The sequence below is a fragment of the Numenius arquata genome, chromosome 2 (assembly GCF_964106895.1).
Source record: "Numenius arquata chromosome 2, bNumArq3.hap1.1, whole genome shotgun sequence".
In the NCBI taxonomy this organism is placed as follows: Eukaryota; Metazoa; Chordata; class Aves; order Charadriiformes; family Scolopacidae; genus Numenius; species Numenius arquata.
Window position 1 is genome coordinate 61,487,026 of NC_133577.1, and position 24,089 is coordinate 61,511,114.

The following is a 24,089-nucleotide window of genomic DNA, read 5'->3' on the forward strand; positions in this document are numbered from 1 at the left end:
CACCTCAGTTTCCAAATTAAACATGAAAGAAGCCAAGCGCCCTGAAAAAGATAAATGCTTTGTTTCTCTTTTTCTATGGAATACTAATATGTAGCACTGCGTAGCACCTTGAGGAATAACGGAATGATTTTAATTTTAATTTAATTTCTATGTAAATACTTACTCTGCCCACAGGGCTCATCGGATGAGCAGCATAATCTGATGTCAGATTATAGTTAGTTGCTTCACATATCATGCTTATTGGTCGCTCCTTCTTTTCTTCAGATGTCATTGCTGCGGCAGTCCTGAAAATAGAATACGTAATAGCACAAGAACATGCTGTGTGCGCAGGCTGCTATTAAAAAGCACCCCTAGATGTATCCTAATACAGCCTGTGTCCTACTTTTTCAATTTGAAAGCAATTCACACTTCATCGCAAAGTTACCTGCACTGTGTTTTAAACTTAAATCTATTATAGATGATTTTTAAGACATTTTAAAATAGGATTTCTCTATTAACGTAAGGTGTCAGTGGGAGGAAAAAAAAGACAGGTATGATCATGAGATGGAAATGGGAAGAAGTGCTCTCCAAAGATCCCATAGGGCTTTGTCCCACTTCAGTGAGAACACGCATGTTTACAAAATTTCACATATTGCAGTTCTGACGGTTTTCACTGTAGCCACCAAATAACGTGTTGCAGCCGTGGTGGCGAGTAGGACACCCAACACCCAGCCACATATAGTATCTTAAGGTCAGGCATGACTTCCATGCATACCTTATCATATTATCGTGTATTCTACAAAACTAATCAAAGACAGCAAAACCAAGTTATTATCCAATGAATCAGAAAGTGGCTCAACTGGCCAAGAAAACAACCGATTGAGGAGAAACTATTTGGCAAAACATGATACAATAGAGAGACAGCATTGTCCCTAAGTGATTAAAAATTTTATTCCTTTTGGGAAATTTATTCTATTGTTATTTTTTATACAGGTCATTTGCTAGCACTAGAGAATATTTAAAGCAACAAGTGGAAATTCATACAGTACTTAAACATGGTGCATTTCTATCACATAATTTGGGCTATGCCTTTTATCTTAAAAAACGGTGTTAAATATTTCATATTACTTTCAAGTAATTTAAACAAGCAAAACTTTACACAAGTCAATCTGACTTGGAAAAAAATAATTAAATATTGCAATTAGCAACTTACTTCAATATTAACAAGTTTTAAAACATGCATTTCATAGACTGAAACAGATGCCACTTACTGTTCATTCACAACAAAAATACAGTTGTCCTGTGATGGCTGTCCTGTTACTGGATGTTTGCAGGTTACTTTTCGTTCATTATGACTGTGGAAGAGAGATAAGAAAAATTATTAGGCAATAATATATTTATTTTCCAACTCACGTATATAAATCCAGTATGTTGAGTAGATCAGCCCAGTGAAAACAACTGGTGCTGTTTTATGCCATTGTTATGGCATATAACAACGTATGCATATACACACACAAAACCACATACATGTATATATATAAACTAATAAAAAAGATTATAGGAAGTATTAAAGAATCTTCATTAATACTCTGAAAAGAGATGGAAACATTAGCACTGGGTTGGTAATGGTTTTGAATTTAAAACTAGAGCAGCAAGAGCGTTACTAGTTCATATATGATCACCAGAAATTCACTTCAGCTAAGTCTTTATATATTCATAAATAGGATTTCAAATAGACAGCAGGAACAAATTAGACATAACTGCTCTTTATGGAGAGAGTACCGTAAAAGCAATTGTCTTCTAGCTTAGAAGATGAAGTTACTAGTTTGAAATTTTGTGGTAAGACAGATAAATATTCAGTGATTGGAACGCTATTGCAATCACGGCTCTACTTTCTTTTGCTGGTGACGTTTTTAATTCAGAGTGCTACTCCCCTGCAGCGATCTCGGGCGTACCTTCAAGATCTTGGGAGTACCTGTAAGTTCGCAGATGACACCAAGTTAAGCGGCAGTGTTGATCTGCATGAGGACAGGAAGGCTCTACAGAGAGACTTAGGTTGGATCGATGGGCCAACATTAATGGTATGAGCTTCAACAAGACCAAGTGCCAGGTCCTGCACTTGGGCCACACCAACCCCATGCATCAGTACAGGCTTGGGGAAGTGTGGCTGGAAAGCTGCCTGGCTGAAAAGGATTTGGGGGTTCTAATTGACAAGTGGATGAATATGAGCCAGCAGTGTGCCCAGGTGGCCAAGAAAGCCAATGGCATCCTGGCTTGTATTAGAAATAGCATGACCAGCAGAAGTAGGGAGGTGATTGTCCCCCTGTACTCAGCACTGGTGAGGCCACACCTGGAGTATTGTGTCCAGTTTTGGGCACCTCAATACAAGACTCGATGATCCCAAGGGTCTTTTCCAACCTAGATGATTCTATGATTCAAGTGGCAGGGAGCCTGCCGGCTGAGGGCTTCACCCTCATCAATGCAAAACCCTCACTTTGCATTATCCCCTTCCCCTGAACTGCAGGTGTTACCAGATCACAGCAGCTCCCATAATTTGGAAGATATTGCCAAAATTCAACAACTATCAGCTGCTGCCACTCAAGAAGGAAATGGTTTGACTTGAGCCCTCTAGCCCTAGAGGAAGAGAGATGGAGAGGAGAGATGGGGAAGAGAAGAAGATGGAAAGGAAGAGATGGGGAAAAGAGTTGCCATTACTACCGAACAGGTATGTCAACCAGCTGATGGTTGTACCTCATCCCTGCTGCAGAGCGAGCCTTTTCTACCCCCCAGCTTCCATGCAAACAGGAGGGTCTCAGCCCCAGTTCTGCTACGAGCACACCCAAGAGAGTGGAGCTGCCAGCTGGCACAGCAGCAAGAGCGTGTGACTACGAGAGGCGAGGGTGGCTGAACCGCAGCCATCCCCTCCGAACCCTCTGGCCCCGACACGTAGGAAAGAGAGCAGGAGAGGTGCCCTGATGAAAGTTAAGCCTGCTTCAGTGATTAAAAAGCATACAGGCAGCAATCAGGCTAAGACCGGGTATAGAATGCAGATGCGTTATTTGGATATAACCCGCATGCTTCAAAACAAACTCCTCTCTTCTGTTTTTAACACTTTAATATTTATAACCAAAGAAGTATATAATGCAAAAAAACCCCAAACCCCAGTATCTGAAATCAGCACTGTAAATCATGAAGAAAATAATTCCATTTGACAGTATTTATTTTTGCAAAGAATGTGATGATACTCTTTCTTATGTAAGGTATCATATAATACTATGCCTTTCTTAGCACAAGTTCAGCCCTGAAAAACACTCTTGGACAGAAACCCAGACACACAAAAAACCTGCTTTAGTTTAGTTGCAAGAGGTGCAGAGCAACTAAAGCTTTGAATGGCACTTTATCCTTAACACCTACTTCTTTTATTGCCTATATATTGAACCTTCTTAGCTTTCAAAACTGTGAAGCACTGCTCATCTCACAAATGTTACACTCTCTACCCTTCCTGCTTCTTAAAACAAGACTATCTTAATGTTCTTGAAATTTCCTTTAGATCATAACATTTTGCAATTATGGCGCATCACTAATTAAAAGTTACCTCCAAACAAAAGCCTAATAAAATATTCACACTACTTTCACGGTCAATGGATAGTTAGATAAACCTGCATGAACCCAAAGCACAAGACTAGAAAGACAGCCCGATTCTTTGTATTTTTTTACCAGGATTTAAAAAAACCTACTAATACCTAAATGGATCGACACCTTATGGAGCTTAACTAATGAGCTAACAAATGCCAGTACTTTATCTTCACACTAAATTCAGTACAATTCTAAGTTTAGCTTCTAAAGAAGCTGTTGCAGAAATGCATCCATTACAACGAGGGGACAGAAAGAAGATGACCCGAGTACCTCTGTGCCATTCCTAACTGCCACGGTCCTACAATGCCTCTCAAGTGAAAATGGCCCAGATTGAAGAGAATTAAAATTGAAAACATTCCTGAGGAAGCGTCCAGTTTTTTTTTTTTTTTTGTGATTCCTCTTTTTCTTCACTTCCAAAAAACTTTCTTTTTGGAACAAAAAGACATTTCAGAAGCTCTCACACCAAACTGAAAAAAAAAAAATATATAAAAAAATCATGGAGTTGAGCTGGCACTTTGCAAGCTTTGCCAAAACGTTGCCTTCTTGTTCATGCTAAACCTTGACAGCAGGCTACCAGCTCACATCCAGAATGGTAGAAATAAATGGATCTGCTTGTGCATCCCATGTTTTGGATGAGTGCACCCAGCTCACACTGACACAGGAAGAGGCCACACTCAAAGACCATCAAGGGGAGGTCATACAAACCCAGGAGGGAAAGCAGGAACAGGGAGGTAAAGAAAAGAAAGAGGAGAAGAAGCACTGACACAAGCCTATTCAAGAATATATTTTTTTTCAAGCTTGAGTCATATATCAAGTCAGTATTCCACAAAGATCAAAACGTTTTTGGACAAAATACAGTTTTCCTTACCACTCACACTGCTGTTGAGATGTATAGAGGTACAGCTGACGTTCCACAAAAAAGGCAAAAAACCATCATAGACACAAAATCCTCTCCTGTGGGATACACAATACTTTCTTTCTAGCGTTCGAGAGACCTTTATAGACACTTCCTTTGAAAAGGGTGAGGCAAAGGAAGAACGATCTTTTCGGCTTAGTCACAAGTGAAATCTTCTGAGCAAACAGTGGAAATTCAGCTTCTACAACTAAGAAGTGACGACTGTAAACATGTCTAACTGGATGAATAGATTTTAAATACTTCCAATTTGAAAACTTTTTCATTACTCATCTGAATTGTTGCATTTTGTGGCATTAATTTAGCTGGTATTTTGACAAGACTCCTCAAAATACTTGCGTAAGGTGTAGAGTAGCATGATAATTATTGTCATAACCCTCCCACATAACAGCAGGTTAAGGCATTTGTTTTAAATTTGATCTCGCACACCAGAGACAGCTTCATTAAAACCAAGCTACCATTGATATTCACAAACTTCAATATCCTATTCAGACAGTTGTTCAGTTATCCATGAATTTCCGGGTCCACACACACGCTTAGTATTTAGTATATTACACAATAATAATACATATCTCATCAATAAATCTCAGGGGAAATAAAGGAAAAATAGGTTGTTTTACTGAGAACTCTTAATTTCCATTTTATACAAACCTCAGTGTGTAATTCAGAGTTTCAACTTTGTGTATTTATGTGTCTGTACTTTTATTATGTGGTAAAAAGCGATTCACTCCGACACGGGCAGCTAGAAGCCAGCCTGTTAACTTTTCGCTTATGCGGAAATACAGCCTCCATGAGGCATACGGAAACATGGAAACAACACTCCTCTTCCTTCTCTCTCCAATCAATTTTTCCTACCAACATGTTTTGAGTACACAAAGTTAACTGTGCACACACTGTTGCGCTTATACTAAAGGGTATAACTGACCCTTACTACTTTAACATCCACAGTTAGGTTGTATTAAATGGCATCCTAAACATTAGAGCCAAAGAGGGAAAAATTAACTGTGTAATTGATTAGGATTCATGAGCATACTCTCCGGTTTTGGTATGTGGCATGATATATTCCTATACCATTAATATTTGCTACTGGGATGTGTTAGGCTCCAGAAATAGGCACATCTGACTAAGATGACATGAGAGATAAGCATTCCAATGCAAAATAAAATATAGTTCTTGCACTGATCAAGATAATATTCTGCTCTTGATTCCAGTAGTGGCCTGGGACAATGTCCTCCTACAAAAGGATCAAACCCATGCCAAACCAAACCAGTCATAAATAAATCAAAAAACCCCATAACACAAAACCCTAACCACACCAAAATAGCTCACGCAGGGACAAGTTCCATTTTTCGCTACCTCAGTGCAAGACAACTGATACCAACTTAACAGCACCAACTTAACTTGACTTCTCTCCTCCGGAATTTTGAAATTTCTCCTCAATCCTCTCCTCCGAACACTGCAAGCTTTGGCGTCGTTTAGGAGGTAGCTTAGCTTCAGCACATGGACAAGTCCTCAGAGCAAAAGGATTTATCTTGTTCAGGTTAGAATTTGACAGCAACCTTGAATTTGACTCATCTTACTTGCTTTCTTATCTACTCTCTTTCTCCTTTCCATCCCCGGAGACCCTTAATCTCTTTAGAAGACAGGATTATTTTACTTATTTTCACCAATTCTAGACATGTTCAAAAAACCTTGTCGTGTAGTTTTAATCTACTCACTAAATGTACAGTCAAGAGCAATCTTTTTGATGGCCAAATGTGATCCAAGGAGTACGAAAAAAAGCCCTCAAACGTATCATTCAAATACATTGTTCTATCTGTAAATAGCACCAGAATGCGTAATTCCAGGAGCAGCACTTCCCAACAGAAGTCCCGCAAAAGCAGGACTGTTTGTTTATTTTAATTCTATCTTGCGTTTTACAGGATTGCAGACCCAAAAATGCTGTGTACCAATATTTTGTTCTCGCACACTCCACTGCAAAAATCAGCAAAACCAAAAATTCTGCCCAGTTTTGCCATTTTGAAATTGCTAGAATCTTTAACAGTACCAGGATTTTTTGGATAGGGAATAAACTCAGATAACAGCAGTTGAAATGGAAAAAAAGAGAGAGATGTAATCCAGTTGTACAGGAGGATGCACACAATTAAAACTTAAGGGTTTGACGGTCTTTCCTCCGGAGCAGAGCAGTTTCCTCGGAAGCGGCACAAAAGATCAAAGTACTAGGGTGGGGAAAGTTGGTTTGGGGTCTCTCCATTGTATGATTTGGTCGAGTTCCCTGCCCTCTCAAAAAAACTGAGCTGGGCCAGAACTCCCAAAGACACATCTGGTTTTCTCCCACTAAAATTAAAACTAGATGCCACTTCAAAGCTCCTCTTATGCCCTTACTTTGTAGACTTTATTTATGTGTTCCCAAATGCTAAGGCCTCATTTGCTCATTCTCAACGTGACCATCAAAGCAAAGGCTGAGTTCTACACTCCACGGAAAGAATACAAACAAAATCATAGAGCAGGACGCAAATTTCAGCAGGCCTCCATATCCTTAATTTAGAAAGACTGTTCCTTTTGACAAGTGAACACTGAAGAAGGCATTTCAGAAGAATGCTACACCAAGTATCTGCCTCCTAACATTTATTTTACATCTTAGATAAGATTCACAGTCTGACAACCTAATCTCCACTGTGCAAACATGCAATCCCTATATATACCATGTCTACTCAGAGTACATAGGGATATTTCATATGAGAAACAGTTTTAGACATTTTTCATACATGCTTCATGACAAAATATTTTAAAAGATTACAGATAAAGTAAGAAGGAAAAAATTACCAGAGCAATAAAGTTTTCTTCTCTACATTAATGCTAAATTTTTGCACAGATGTTTAAAGATAAGTTTCAGCTGGAGACAAACATAAGGCGAGTCTCGGCCAGCTTTATTCTGCTTCTGTGAAGCATTTCATTCTTGAACTTGGGGGGGGGGGGAATCACATCAGCAATTTTTACTTCGTGTGCTTGTTTTCTAGCATAAGATTATCTCATTTCTAATTGAAATAAAGGCAGTAACTTACAGTCACCTAACAAAAAGTTATCTGAATTTGGAAAAAATTTAAGTAGATGCAGTCCTTCCACAACTGTTAGCAAGGATGTGGTCTGTGGCTATACCAACTCTTCTATTTTCCTAAATCTGCAATGCCACATTGTACAGTAAATAGCACACGCAAGCACTTCTTTGTCAGTGTATCGTACCCTAGAATTACGAGCCTTTTTTCAATTAAGCTTTTTAAGCAACAACTTTGGAAACCAGGCTGCACGGCTCCACTGGAAAACATATGAGTATGGTAACTTAACATCAGGGAGCAGTCTGAACAAAAGGGTGTGTGAAGAGACAGCAAGTTTCAAAGCAACGTGCTGACAGACCTGTATAACATCCCGTGCGCTGCTACAAGCAGAGTTTATAACCCTTTGCGTGCGCACACGCTTGGAAGGGGTGTACAAAATTCCACTGATTTTCCTGGCAGACAATGCAACACCTGAACTACAGTCGCTGCTGCCACCATCTTCTTGGTCTACGATGAGTTTATTTTTTCAGGCAATGTGTCAATTCTGAGACTTTCCTTTTAAGCCCTCCTTAGTTACAGTTATGCAAGGTTTGGTAATTTTGCTTTAGCTGCAATGAAAGAGCACCTGGACATTTCTATACAACTGACCGTACTCCAGCTTTTCATTTATTATTGATATTTATTTTCCAAAAGATTAAGCACTACTCCCCTGAAATTGTAAGCCTTTCTTTCAATGGGACCACTCGAAAACCAGATTTATATTCCAATGAAAATATTTAAGTAAAAACAAAGCCTTTTCTCACTTAACCAGATATGATTAATACACTCTCATAACACACTTCTAATCTAAAATTGCAAGTTCATGTAAGTAAGCGAAATATTAAAAACTCTTTCAAAATGCTAGGATGAAATATCTTCTAAAATAGCATATATTGTATTGTAGATTGAGAAGCTTTTAATAAGTAAGTGTTCTTTCCAATCAAGCATTGCATTTTTCAGAAAAAAAGTGTTACTGTTTTCAGTTTTCCCAAAACTTTGTGGGAGTGTGCCTTTCACTCTGTAGATAACATATTTGGGAATTTAAAAGATACTGAGGCTTGGTAGAGGCCACAAAAGCAACACACCTTTAAACAGAAGTGTGGCAATTTGTGAGGCGGACTTGCCATGTGTCGTCAATTTATATAACATTTCACTACATAACATTTTAATCCTTGGGCAGTGTGTAATATAGTACCTTGATAACAGCACTGCAGACGAAGAAAATTTTCAATTCTGTAAGCATTAACCTGTAGTAGAAATGACTAATACACTGTTTGCTGTTTGAGATAAGTTTGAGAAAATAGTGAGGTGGGTGTTTGAATTTGTAAGCCTCATATTTCATCGTTGAAATCCAAGCATCATCCCTTAATGGTTAACTACCTGGAAAGCTTCCAAGAACTAGAGTAACATAACAACTCTGCAGTGAAAACCCACAATCTGTTTTCTAAAGAAAAATGGGATTTGGAGTAGCATGGTTCAGCAGGTGGCCTGTGGACCAGAAGCGGCACTGGATGCTCCAATCTGGCTGCTACCCCCTCTTCCTGTTGAAGACTGACAGCAGATGCCCCATCAACTAATGCTGCCCAAAGGTTTGCTTCCCAGATGCAGGAGGGATGCTGCAGCCTCTCCTGAAGAGGTAGAGAGGATGGAGGAAGTAAAAGCTAACTTGTGGAGAGGGCAGCAAAAAGCCACCGTCAACAGCTGTTCTGACAAGAACAAGTCCTCTTTAGTGCCTAAGCTAGACCACTCAGATTATCAGACTAATAAACTGCTGAGTTTCATTACAATTAATTAATTAGGAACAATTAATTGATATTTTCTCACACATATGTTAAAGGTTTTCAGAACCAGAAACAAAACTGACTTGAATTTACAAGGAACAAATGCACTTGGGCTGTGCAACTGCATGTTCACAATTGCACCAAACTGCCCAGAGCAATTCATCGCACCAAGTCAATTGGAAAGAATTCAGTTGTCTTAGTCACCCCTCCACAACGCTGAGCATCAACTTCAGTAAAAACTTCCAGCAAATGCTTCGGCGACTGCGTAACAAGTTTAAATATTTCCAAAACTCATTAGACGGAAAATTATCTCCAACACGTATTGCTAAGCTCAGTCCTGCAAGTCTTGGCCTTCGTGATTTATTAGTGTTAGAGGCGTAAGTGAAATTGTGCTCTTGCACAAGTGTTAGAAACAGAAGTACAAATGTTAGAAACAGAAGTACAAACCCAAAAGGCAATCGACTTACGCTTCCGTTTCGTTGAATGAAATCTAGAGACATTTTCCAAGAGAATCCTACTATCATAACAGTTCCTTTTACCAATTTTTACACGGTTTTGAATAACTGTGTTTTGAAAAAGAATTCCTAAAGGTAACTATAAGAATCACGGAATCACAGAATTGTCAGAGTTGGAAGGGACCTCTAGAGAACATCTAGTCCAACTCCCCTGCCAAAGCAGGATTGCCCAGAGCACATCACTCAGGACTGCATACAGGTGGGTCTTGAAGATCTCCAGAGAAGGGGACTCCACCACCTCCCTGGGCAGCCTGTTCCAGGGCTCTGGCACTCTCACCGGAAAGAAGTTCTTCCTCATATTTGAATGGAACTTCCTATGTTCCAGCTTGTGCCCGTTGCCCCTCTTCCTGTCGCTGGAAACCACGGAAAAGAGTCCGGCTCCATCCTCCTTCAACCCACCCTTTAGGTACTTGTAAACATAGACAAGGTCTCCCCTCAGCCTTCTCTTCTCCAGGCTAAAGAGCCCCAGCTCTTGGAGCCTTTCCTCGTTAAGGGAGGTGCTCCAATCCCTTAATCATCTTAGTTGCCCTACGCTGGACTCTCCCCAGTAGTTCCCTGTCTCTCTTGAACTGGGCAGCCCAGAACTGGACACAGTATTCCAGTTGTGGCCTCACCAGTGCAGAGTAGAGGGGGAGAATGACCTCCCTCCACCTACTGGCCACACTCTTCCCTACGCAGCCCAGGATCCCATTGGCCCTCTTGGCAACAAGGGCACATTGCTGGCTCATGGGTAGTGTGCTATCCACCAGGACTCCCAGACCCTTCTCCTCAGTAGAGCTTTCCAGAAGATCCACCCCTAACCTATATTGGTGCCTGGGGTTCTTCCTCCCCAGGTGCAGGACCCTACACTTGCCCTTGTTGAACCAAAAGTGAACACAGACAAATTAAGCAGCTTAATACCTACATACGCATATATATTTTTAAATACGTTAATATATGGCCTATGAAAAAAAAAAATCCTGCTGTTGAGAGTATCTCCAACTGAAGTCTGACTTGGGTCAGACTTCCCTGCGAGCCCACGTGGTTTCAAGAGGTCAAGATGTCTTAAATTAGCACACCATGAAAAAAGTCAAAGCCACGCTGCCGTATCTTCATTGCCATTCGGCCTGAAGGGCCTGCATCACCGTCATGTCTCTGCACCTCTCAAGTACTGACAACCTTGACTGTCCTGTCACTCAATCCAGCCCCCTCTCCACTCTAAGTTCAAAAGGGAGCTCAAAGGATTCAGTAACCAGAGGACACAGAAAAAACAGAAAACTTGGGGTTTCATTCGGAAACAGTTGTGCATTTGCTAACAAGAATAATAAATCCTACAAGCGCTTACTCACCACAGTTTTTTCAACCAGTTTGGATCATTCTCCAATATAGAGCAAGTGTTTCAGAACAGCCAGCAATTCCCCTTCACAAAATATAGTTATTTAGCAAATTGCTATAGTTACCCCCTATAGTTCTCTTACTAATGATCTGTTTTGCCCCACATTACGTATCAAATTTCTTTTCATCGCAGTTTTTACTATATTGTGTAGGGTTTGGTCATAGGGTTTTTTTCCGCTTAAAGTATAGACAAAAGAGCATGCTATGAACATACATTCATCATCTACTGCATGACTCTTCCATTTTCAGTATTTAGCACTTAAAAAGCCTTGTCTCTGCCTCTCCCTCTCTCCCAGTTAACAAACCAGAGGACCACAAAATGATTAACTGTGCATGTTGCTCCCAACTTTCCACTCTTTGTGCAATGATTCCAATGCTTTCACTGTCACGCCTTTTTCCTCTCCCTAATTTCCACTCCTGAATAACGGCATGCATTTACCTGTTACTGAAATAACCCCAATTTAGTGGATTTTCATTCTCTCAAAACTCACATTTCACTTTGCTTCCATTGTTGGTCTCCTTAGATCTCAGCTGTCAATTATCTTCACTCAAGACTGCCTGCTGGTTTGTTAAAAGAAAAACTTGCTTAGGATTTTTTTATTTTTTTACTCTTGTATCATGTAACTCAAAATCTTGTTTACCTTAGTCTCAATCTACTTACAGCAGCAACATCCTTTAAAGAGTAATTGCAGGAGTTATAACACAAGTCAATTGTTCAATTAAACTCCTGCTGTAGAACTGCAAAGAAGTAAAGCTGCTTAATTTTATTGAGTTACAAATGCAGTAATATATAAAAATATGTATGTTTAAAAATATCATTTCATTAAATTATTACCTCAAATTCAACAGCAGACTTTCAAGAGACATTTGATGAAATCACACTGTGCTGCTTCACAAATCTACCTAAGCACATCAAGAATAAAATCTGACATGCATTAACAGTAGTAGCTGAACACCTTATTTATCCTTAGAATTTTTCTACCTTTGCCAGATTTCCGTAGGTATCTTTCCCTTATCCCATCTGCTATTATTTATGATTGGTCTGGTTTGGATTTGTTTTTTTTTTTTGTTTGTTTGGTTGGTTTTTTTTAAAGATTGTATGAATCACAGCATTAGCTGTCTATGTTAGCCAAGGTTACACAGAAGTGTAACAACATAACACTGTCTTCAGATAGCTACATGACTTCCATTATTTCTTGATCACTTTCTCAATGCCTTAGGAGATGGCATACTTCCACAATCACCTCTCTAGTAAACAGCCGGTTTTATTTAATAACAATCTATTAATAACCCAGTAGAACTTTTTAAAAAGAGCCATGCTTACCAAGCTACTACATTAGAATCATAGAATGATCATAGTGATTCAGAAAATGAATGGTTCTGAATCACAGAATGGTTAGAGTTGGAAGGGACCTTAAAGATCATTGAGTTCCAACCCCCCTGCCATGGGCAGGGACACCTCCCACCAGACCAGGTTGCTCAAAGCCCCATCCAGACTGGCCTTGAACACTTCCAGGGATGGGGCATCCACAACTTCCCTTGGGCAACCTCTTCCAGTGCTTCACCACCCTCACAGCAAAGAATTTCCTCCTAATATCTAATCTAAATCTCCCCTCTTCCAATTTAAAACCGTTACCCCTTGTGCTGTCACTACACTTCCTGACAAAGAGTCCCTCTCTGGCTCTCCTGTAGGCTCCCTTCAGATATTGGAAGGCTGCTATGAGGTCTCCCTGGAGCCTTCTCTTCTCCGGGCTGAACAACCCCAGCTCTCTCAGCCTGTCTTCATAGGAGAGGTGCTCCATCCCTCTGATCATCTTCGTGGCCCTCCGCTGGACCCGTTCCAACAGGTCCATGTCCTTCCTGTGTTGAGGACTCCAAAGCTGGACACAGTACTCCAGGTGGGGTCTCACGAGCGCAGTATACAATATATTAGGTCATAGCTAAACATTATATTAGTCATAGCTAAACATTTCCTCAGTGTGCCCAGAGAGGAGAATGGTCTGGCAAGCTTTTGCAGAGTAAATACATTATCATCTGGGAAATGCTTAGAAATATTCCTGTTAACTATTTAACAGAAGAAAGCAGCTGAAATGCTGGTGCATCCACTTGTGTGTCAGTTTTAATTGGGGTAACCAATAGACACACATCCTGTGTTTCAGTCTTCCCCTCATAATAAATCCTATTTTGGAAGAAATAAGGATAGACACTGAAATTTATAAAAATAATTATTTTATAAATGAACAGTCACCACTAACACTTTAATCACTGGCCTTCTTAAAGCCATTGTAAGGATTTAATTGAATAATCTTGGTGGTCCACTGATAGAGCATATGCAAATATGTGCACCAGACGCCAGAGGACAATTAATTGAAGCTTACACCGTGTGTGGGCCTGCATTCATCTCAGACAAAAGAGTACAAACTCTATGGAAAAATATTCATTGCTTATGACGTAAAGTTCAAGTACAGAGACACCCGGGGTATAAAGGGTGGCACTGAACTGGAACACTGAACGTGGTCAGCTGTCATCTCCAAGGTCCGAGGGCGCAGCTCAGCCCTGCAAAGCTCTCTTGTTTCTTTGAGTCCATTCGGGTTCAGCTTCAGGAGCCCATCATTTCCGAAAAATAGTAATATTGTTACCTTAGAAGAGTAGCAGCCGGTTGTTGTAGAAGGCTCCAAAAGACTGAAATGTTAGCAACAACTAAAATTGTTTTGGGATTTGTTTGAAATCACAAATGGATCAGAAATTTTCTCAGGATTTTCTCTGCACACATCCTTTAAAAAACTACATTGTTTTCTTGCAACATCCCTAACTTAATGTTCACGTTTGCACTTAATGTTCATTTGTTCATATTTCAGATAAGAGATCCTGAAGAAGATACAACATATTTTAATCTAGAGGTGTGAACACCAACCAGCTTGTGGGAACCCTGGGGAACTGACCTAACGGCAAAGAGGCCACGTTTCCTCTCTTTTCTCTGGTTTTCAATTCACCATTCCCTACTACTCTTCCTCTTGTTAGCTCCAAGCATTTCTAAAATTTAGGCAGGCCTCAACACTTCAGCGAATAACTGCTTTTCAGAAAAAAATGCCATAATGATATTAACTGCAATAAATAAATAAATAAATAAATAAAAATACCGAAGGGTTTCTAAGTATCACACTTTTGACGTGTTAATTCCTCTCACACCTTCCTCTTAAACATCGGCACGAGTCCTTACCAGGGAAAAGAGAGAACGCCGGGCCAGATGGAGCCACCGTCTAATCTACCGCGATGGCTCTTCGGCTCCTACGGCGACTTTAACTCTGATTGTCAGAGTTAAGTGACTGCCTGTGCCTAATTGTTAGCGCTAAGAATACCTGTCAGCAATTAGCAAAGCCAGCCCTTTACAGCCTTGAATCTACCTTCCATGCCGTTTAATTACATTAGCCTACAGCATTAATTCCTTGCTTTGGTGCATATGATGAAAAAAAAAATTAAAAAAGATTAAAAAAAAAATAAAATAAAATCAACGGAAGCCCACAGTTTTATGCTGCAAGAGAAAGGCTGAAAAATATGCCACGGAAACAGGCAGAGCCAAATTACAGCTGCAAACTGGATATTGGCGCCCTCCCTCTGTTACCAGGCTCAAACTGGAAGGGTGGGATCGTTTAGAGGCAGCGGGAGGAAAATGTCCAATGTCAGGTAAGAGGTGATTACTCAGATTCTTATAAAAAAAATGCAAAAATAAAAGAATCCTCTTTCAAATGCAATTTTAGTTTGAGTGATCTTGATCTATTATTATATACATCATCACAACTGGCAGGTGCCCCAGAGATTGGAATATCCAGGGTTATTCAGCCTGGAGAAAAGGAGGCTGAGGGGAGACCTTATTGCTCTCTACAACTCCCTGAAAGGAGGGTGTAGAGAGGCGGGGGTCAATCTCTTCTCCCAAGTCACAGGCGACAGGACTGGAGGAAGCGGCCTCAAGTTGCGCCAGGGGAAGTTCAGGCTAGATATTAGGAAAAATTTTTTCACTGAAAGGGTTATCAGACATTGGAATGGGCTACCCAGGGAGGTGGTTGAGGCACCATCCCTGGAAGCGTTCAAAAGACAGGCTGACGTGGTGCTGGGAGACATGGTTTAGTGATGGTGTTGCATTTTGTTGTTTTGTGGGTGTTTATTTTTGTCAGTTAGGTTGATGGTTGGACAAGATGATCTTGAAGGTCCCTTCCAACCTAGACAATTCTATGATTCTGTGATCTTTCTCTTAGTTCAAAATGCACACACAAAAGGTTAGTACCATTATGGTAGTGTTATCAGATGTCGTTGCCTGATACTCAAGATTCCTAGCCTTGTAGAATCTTTTACACCACTCAAACACCTTCCCCCAAAATGATCTCAAAAATGCCAACTTAATTAAAAAAGAATACTAAGAAAGAAAGAGCAGTTAAAAGAATACTTCCATATAAAGATTATTCACAGTGAAAATTATGATAAAATCCATACCTACAAAGAACAAAAAAAAAAAAAAGGCAACTCAACCTGAACACAAGCGTAAGTATTATTTCCTTTACATAGTGTTTTAGCTACTTTTTCCTCATCTCAATGCTAAGTTTTTCTTATAAAAAAAGTGAACACCACAATTCAGACAGACTGCAGAAGTAGTAGCAACAATTCATGACAACTTCAGCAACTTCATTATTAGGTAGGGAAGTGGAACAGATGAAGAGTAACTACAGTGCACTTTCTCTATAGATTAAAAGAATTTGGTTATTTTGAATAAAAAAGATAATTCTGTACGATGGGTAAACACAAATTAACTATTTAAGGTATTTTCTTTTAGGAAATGGCTGCACTACATTGAAAAAAGATTTACTTTTTAGAATGTGATTCAATGCATACAGTCAGGTACTTTAAAAGGTGAATTGGCCAAAATAAGTATCATTAAGAACAAGGTCATTTAGATAGTAGGCTATGTCATTATTCAACTTACCAGATGCAATTTTAGCACCCCATCTGATCAAGAGTTTACATCTACCACCCGGTGCTTATCTGCAGATTGTCAATCACTTTGATGCCTGCTGGTCTCGTATAACTAAACCATTGGCTCTAGAAGTTTGGAAATACCCATTTGACAAAAGTATTTCTTGGCTGCCTCCCCTTGTATTTTCACATCTTCAGCTTCAACACCTACACAGATTGTTCTGCATTATCCATTTCTTTCATAAACGCAAAGGAGCAACTACAGTTTATTTACAAAATGAGCTGTCAGCAGATTTGAGGGCTACGCACGAAACATACACAGCCAAAAAAATATTGTAATTCAGTCTCAGTTTTACATCCTGACCCTCCCAACTGTATCCTTATCCCACAATACAACTGAAATAACACTTAATTTTTAGTTAAAACTACTGCTGACGCAGCAGCATGTACCCCTTCAGAAAGCAACACACCAGGTTGTCTCTTCCAATTACCACCATAGGTAAACTGCAGCAATAGAAAAAAAACTGCAGGACAATGCCTCCTCTTTGAACAGACACGATGCCTCTGATAACCTTGCCAGCATTTTCTGACACTAAATTCATACCTTGGTGAGAGCCAGAAAATGGGAGCCGTTTTCCTTCACAGGTGATTTTTTCAAGTTGTTGTGAGACTCCAAGCTGCTGGAATTGCGACGTGCCATTCAAAGCCTACACGCAAGCCATCTTTGGCCAACTCTGGTAGGCTGCTCTCTCGCATACTGAGTAATAAAATGCTAAAAGCATCGCTGACGACTTTGTGACTTTTAATCCCAACAGCTAGAATTTTCTGATGTGAAGCGCGCAGACTCTCAAACCTGCCACAGACCACTAAAATGTCTATTAGGCAGCGGCAGCCGTAACACCAAAGCATTTTGATGTTGCATACACAATATACACAATACAGCCCACAACCTGCAACTTCTATCCCAGCCACTGCTTCAGCCTTCAGTGGCACAGTAAGGCAGGTATATACGTGGATAGAATCATAGAATCATTCAGGTTGGAAGAGACCCTTGGGATCATTGAGTCCAACCATCAACCCCACTCGACAAAGTTCTTCTCTACACCATATCCTCTAACACCACATCTAAACGACTCTTAAACACAATCAGGGATGGTGACTCAACCACCTCCCTGGGCAGCCCGTTCCAGTGTCTGACCACTCTTTCTGTGAAAAATTCTTTCCTAATGTTCAGTCTAAACCTACCCTGTTGCAGCTTGAAGCCATTCCCTCTTGTTCTATCGCTAATTACCTGCGAGAAGAGACCAGCACCAACCTCTCTATAATGTCCTCTCAAGTAGTTGTAGAGAGCGATGAGGTTTCCTCTCAGCCTCCCCTTCCTCATACTAAACAGTCCCAGCTCCTTCAATCGCTCTTCACAAGATTTAATCTCCAGGCCCTTCACCAGCTTCGCTGCCCTCCTCTGTACCCGCTCCAGTTGCATTGGAATTGCACGTGCCTCGGATGTTGCATTGGAACTGCACGTGCCTTGCCCACCTGAACACCTGTAAGCTCTACAGAGAGACCTAGATAGATTGGAGCATTGGGCCAACATCAATGGCACGAGTTTCAACAAGGGCAAGTGCCAGGTTCTGCACTTGGGCCACAACAACCCCGTGCATCGGTACAGGCTTGGGGAAGTGTGGCTGGAAAGCTGCCTGGAAGAAAGAGACCTGGGGGTTCTAATTGGCAAGCGGCTGAACATGAGCCGGCAGTGTGCCCAGGTGGCCAAGAAAGCCAACGGCATCCTGGCTTGTATTAGAAATAGAGTGACCAGCAGAAGTAGGGAGGTGATTGTGCCCCTGTACTCAGCACTGGTGAGGCCACACCTGGAGTATTGTGTCCAGTTTTGGGCACCTCAATCCAAGAGAGACATCGAGGTGCTGGAGCGGGTGCAGAGGAGGGCAACGAAGCTGGTGAAGGGCCTGGAGAATAAATCATATGGAGAGCGGTTGAAGGAGCTGGGACTGTTTAGTATGAGGAAGAGGAGGCTGAGGGGAGACCTCATCACTCTCTACAACTACTTGAAAGGACACTGTAGAGAGGTTGGTGCTGGTCTCTTCTCACAGGTAATTAATGACAGAATGAGAGGGAATGGCTTCAAGCTGCAACAGGGTAGGTTTAGACTGAACATTAGGAAAGAATTTTTCACAGAAGGAGTGGTCAGACACTGGAACGGGCTGCCCAGGGAGGTGGTTGAGTCACCATCCCTGGATGTGTTTAAGAGACATTTAGATGTGGTGTTGTGGGATATGGTGTAGGGGAGAACTTTGTAGAGTAGGGTAGATGGTTGGACTCGATGATCCCAAGGGTCTCTTCCAACCTGGATGATTCTATGATTCTATGAACTGAGACAGCTGTCACCTGTGCAGGCATGCTCTGTGTGCAGGTCCACGTCTTCTGCTTAAAGCCAGGACGTGGGGGCTACACTATTACAACTGCTTTGGGAAAATGGCTACCTGCTCTAGAACGACAGCTCACGCAACTGAAAATGAATGGTTTGTCATGGCCAGAACCCTTCTGCAGGCTCACAACCCAGGGTGCAGCCAGGGGAGATGCAACTGGTCTTTTTGACAACAGCTGGTTACTGCATTGGTGTAACTACATCTGCAGCCTCGAGCTGGAAAAAGTGATGCTTTTAACATCAGAGCAGTTCATCTGTGCTAGATATTTCTAAGAGTGTAATTATAGGGTAATGAAAAAAAGTCCTTCATTTCATAAAGAAACACTTTATGTAAAAATGACAAATCACGTTTCATTTATGTCAGAGCAAGAGGTGAGGGACAAAGGCACGCTTGGATGGCAGACATCACGCTCAATGTCAAAGTCATTTCAATGGAATTTCTAAATGACAAAGAAAATCCAACGCCACTCTCTGTACTGGGTGGGAACACTACCTTCTATCAACCTCTTTAGGAACTTGTTTTTTTTTTTTTAATGTTGAATCTGGCTTTAGAAAAATTTTAAAGGACTAGTAAAATCGTATCCAAGATGATAAATTAACTGCAGTTTACCATATGGAGTATTACTCATTTCTCCTTTTACCACTAGAAAACATGAACATAAGGAAGAGATTTGGGAGGCAGTGAATTTTCATACGAAACCCCGCAGTCAAAACTCCTTCCCTCATTTTTTTTTTTTTTTCTTTCTGGATTACACATTCTATCAGAAAAGCAGATTTTTAGGCTACATTTCAAGAATATAGAACAGAGTATTTGTTAAGAAAAAAAAAAAATAAGTTTTTACAGTATCTCTCACTTTACAGAGCATTTCCAGAATCAGCAATTTTAGAGATATTCCAGGTCTATAAAGTAACTATGCTGTGCAGAGTTTTTACAGACTCCAGCTATTCAATACAGTTCTACACGCTACGTATGTTCTCACGTTAAATTGCTTCAGAATGATCTTCTTCTGGTATCCACAATTCCCTAGCATTCTTTATGGGTATCCAGCTTCTACATGGGTGTTGCCCCCTCTCCTGCCTATGAAGTGAGAGAGTTTCGAAATATACTTATGGCCAGCAGGTTTATAGTAGCAGAATACTTTATCATTGTTACAAAGGAAAAAAAAAAAAAACAAAACCAAAAACCAAACAACCAAAAAACTAGATGTTGCGCTAAAAAAAACCCCGTTCCTTCCTGGCAGAAAATAGCACTGTTCGCTTGCTCGTTTGTTTTCTTTAAACCCAGATTCATGGTGTCCACTAAAGATTCAGGCACAGTCTAGATGATAGAATGGGTACCACAGACCAGCTCTAATTCCTTATCAGCCTTTTATTGTATATGCCTCCTCTGATCAACACAGTAATGAAATCTCTAAAGCAGGCTACTTTCCAGAGATGTATGTACAATAATGTTACTCCTTAACGGTGAACGTTACAATAAAAAAAAGTCATTTGAAGACACAGCCTTTGAAAAGCTCTCTGTATCATGTTTAGAACTGACCATTCAATAAGAATCGAGAGGTCGCAAAGCAACACCAACTTTCAAGTCAGTTAACTCCATAACCCAGGTCTTTACCGGGTAGAATTAACTACTATTTGTGAATAATGTTAACTCTCCTTCTATCCTATTTGAGTCTCGTACAGCAAGAGTCAGGAATTTTAACAGTGGAAGGTTGGGGTAGAGGGGAAAAGACAATTCAGCAGCAATTTCTCATTCCACATGAAAAATGGGCACAAAAGTAAGTCTTGCACGTTGAAAAGAAAATGCCACTTGAATAACTCTTCCATGGAGTATGGATGTAGGGAGTTGGGCCATGTTATTGCCTTAGGCTGGGAAGTTGCCAGATGTTCGTTGACTGCAGGGTGTGCTAACATTAAATTTGCTCCTCTTCCCCGGCTGCCTCGGGCAGGGAGTCTGAAAATGCCCTGCCAACGACAAGTCAGCAAAAAAAAAAAAAAAGCCTGCCATGGTCTCCTCCCTCTTCATGCTCTTTGCCTGGTGGTAATTGAGGCAAAAACATCCAAATCAAACAATTCAACCTATTTTATGCATTTTAAAGGAGTAGAAAATGCACAAGCCAAAATAAATATTGGTAGATCAACCTCAGATAAAATTTATTTTCTATTGTACTTGGATAGTTCTAACCCTGAAAATGATTGGCACTGCTACATAACTAAGTTTTTAACGATTTAATGCTAAGTTACAAGTTTGATCCAACAGTATGTATTTTATAGAAGCAAACATCCTCTTCACAAAATAAGCAGTTTCAGTATTTTGCAAAAAAGGAACACTCTAGAAGATGAGAACAGATCAATGTATGAGGCAAATCAAATAAAATCTTAGGCTAAGCAATAAATTCATCAGCTTCACCAAAAGCAAGTTTGAACAAGCAGCGATGCCTTGCAATGAATGCTGTTCATACTTTCCCTCATTAGGCAGAAGGTATTTGGAGGTAAAGAATTTGTTCAACGGTAATTGCTCTAAACTACTTCACCGCTCAGGTGAAATCAGAAATTCACCATTTCCTTTCTCCACCCCCCAAAATAAACGCCACACTTCAAGCTTTTGAGAATTTCTGGCAGAAGGAGAGCTTTCACTCTTTTCACGAAGAAAATTTGTTTCTAAAGCCAGACAAAGGAAAACAGATCTCACTGAACGTTCACAGTTTATGCTCCTTTAGGGATCACATTATTTAGGTAAAATAGGAGTTTCACCTTCCCACCCTCCTCTTCCCCACTAAAATAGGCTGACTGATACAACTAGCTTAATTTAGAAGCAAAGCCAGAATTTTCTTTCAATCACTTGGCTTGGTGACATATACCTTTAAGTACCTCAATATATTTCTCTTTTAGCTTCTATTAGGTAGCCACATTTCAACCAAGATATCTTTCAAGGTTTAAAAGCACTTGCTCACGTTTAAACCGTACCCTTTTCTCCTTTAAAAAAAATTAATCATGCAAGAGAATGGGAAACTTATGAGCAAGACTGTTACCCCTATAGGTAGGGAAAAAGTAACTGGAAAATTCCAGCCATCACCACACTAACTCAAACTAACTCTGGCTCAATTCAGTTAACCCACAAACCCAGAAAGTTTCATATTAACAATTATGTGATAAAGCTAACTGATGTAATAAATATCTTTAGACCTATACTTAAGAAAAGCCTCTCTCATTCCACTCCCCTCTTCTTTTTTTTTTTTTTTTTCCTGGAAAGGATTTAAGCAAGTTGTCCTGATTAATTTAGAAGTATAGTTATATGGGGGTTTTTTGGTGAAGAAATGCAGCAAATTAGAAGTTTATGCACAATCCTAAATTCCAGTCAACAGAACAGGAAAATAGCTGTTTGTGTCATTCAACTTACATGTCTCTTAACCTAAAATGCTACCAACACCTTATTTTTGTGGATTACCTCTTTATTCTTTTCCTTTTAATAGTACATTCAATAGGGTTTACATACATCAAAAAAGCACAACACACTTTAAACATCTTTGAAGACAGCCTGATGTAACTGTCTATAAAAACCCATTTCAGGTTAGCCCAAATTACACTAAGAAAATCCAGTGATAAAACTGGTAATAAAATTTAACTTATTAAGCTTTAAAAAAAAATAAACCCAAGTAAGTATGATAAACATCTCACTAAAATGAAACATTAAAATTTATCTAAATTCAACATTAAAATTTATTTGGAAACTATAATGACATAGAAAATAGTTCTATTCGTGACAATAGAATTTAAAAAGCATTTCCCACAGCTCATTGCTTTTAGTTCTGGGTTGGAAGCCAACCACCTACATGAACAGTCAGAGCTACAAAGGAACTTTTATGCTAATAGTAATCTGCCCAATCACATAAATCATAAATACGATATCAATTCTGTATCTGCAACATATCATCACCACACTACTGTATCATAAAAATTGTCAGCTGACGCATTAATGAAATTACCCTAAGCACAGGCTTCTCAAAGCTAACATATTACATCCACGTAGCTACCTACAGCTCTGATTCAGACCATCTAAATTCAGTCTGGAAACGATTTCCTGCTGGAAATCAATATCTAACATTTACTAAGATGAGTTTCACTACTCCCCAGAATCTTCAAACAGATGAATAAGATATTTTTGCATGTATTCATCCATCAAGACTTGTCATCCTTAAAGAAAACACCAAAAGAAACCAAAACCAAAGTGACACAGCAGAACCCTGGGCTTCCCTTGCAAAATACCTCTGTGTAGATAGGTGCGCTGTAATTTTCTGGCGATAATATGGAAGAATATCAGCATATTAAAATAAAAACCCTTTCAAAATTGGAACCTGCCAAGATTTCTGAATGTCATAGTATTGCAACACTTTTACATTTAGACTTTTAAGTGCTAGGGAGGAGAAAAGAAGGCATGTAATTTTCTATTTCTTCTGTGACGAGAAAACAGTTACCACGAAGTGGAAACTAAAGTGTATTTCAGTTATTTAAAATTTAAGCTACAACCAGATACAGTTTTGTGGGTTGGGGTGTTTTTTTTTTTTTTCTCTATAATTTTCATGCAGCTCAATATGTGACATTCATATAGAAATAAGCATACAGCTTGGCAGATGATACACATACAGATACATACACTGACTAGAAATGCATCTGTTTTTCCATTTGGTCCCCCCCTACACACATCTACAACCCCCAAAATAACATCTGAAAGATGGTCATCTATTAACATTGCCATATGAGCTGTATGTTAAAATAAGATAACTTACAAGTGTCTGTTTGGAGAGCACTTCCCATTCAGTGTTGCAAGCTAATTAAAAAAGCTCAAATTCCTGCTACATTCAATCTCTTAAGACATGTGATCTAGTAGACAAGCATGTCTGAATAAAAATCTTGGAAGTCATACACAGTTACAGTAAGTAATAAATCAGTAAACCTTAATTTCTATCTAAAATTAGGTTTCTATTTAAAATCTTTACTTGAATGCCATAACTGTTGTGTGCTACTTTGCATATATCGTGAATTATTGAATGCTGCATTTAAAAAAAACCTGTTTTTCTAAAGGAGGAGGAAATGCTCTTTGTCTTAAGAAAAACAGTTGTTAAAATGTATAAGAATTACTCACCAGTCTCCGGGGAAATTCATTCTTTACCAAAAGCTTGACACACAAGCAACAAAAAACACATAAGGATGTGAGGTACAACCCTTTTCTCTTGGAAGCTGCTCCCCAATGAGCACTGCAGAACCCTGACCCAGAGAAAAAGCAACTTAGCTGTCAGGATTGCTAGCCTCTGAGAAAGCTGATACCAGAGTGATGTCACATACTTCTGAAATGTTACTGCAGCTCCAAATTATCGACTCTATTCTACC

At 39.8% G+C, this 24,089-nt stretch overlaps 1 protein-coding gene across 2 annotated transcripts in view; it reads right to left on the reverse strand.

Moving 5' to 3' along the window:
* The window catches only part of PLEKHA5 (pleckstrin homology domain containing A5), a 183,368-nt gene that overhangs the window by 73,204 nt on the left and 86,075 nt on the right, over positions 1-24,089 (reverse strand). For both annotated transcript variants that reach the window (XM_074168058.1, XM_074168059.1), the window contains exons 4-5: positions 1,251-1,334; positions 164-284 (exon numbers count right to left, since the gene is read on the reverse strand). In XM_074168058.1, the coding sequence (XP_074024159.1) occupies positions 164-284; positions 1,251-1,334 (205 nt within the window). The remainder of the gene's footprint in view (positions 1-163; positions 285-1,250; positions 1,335-24,089) is intronic.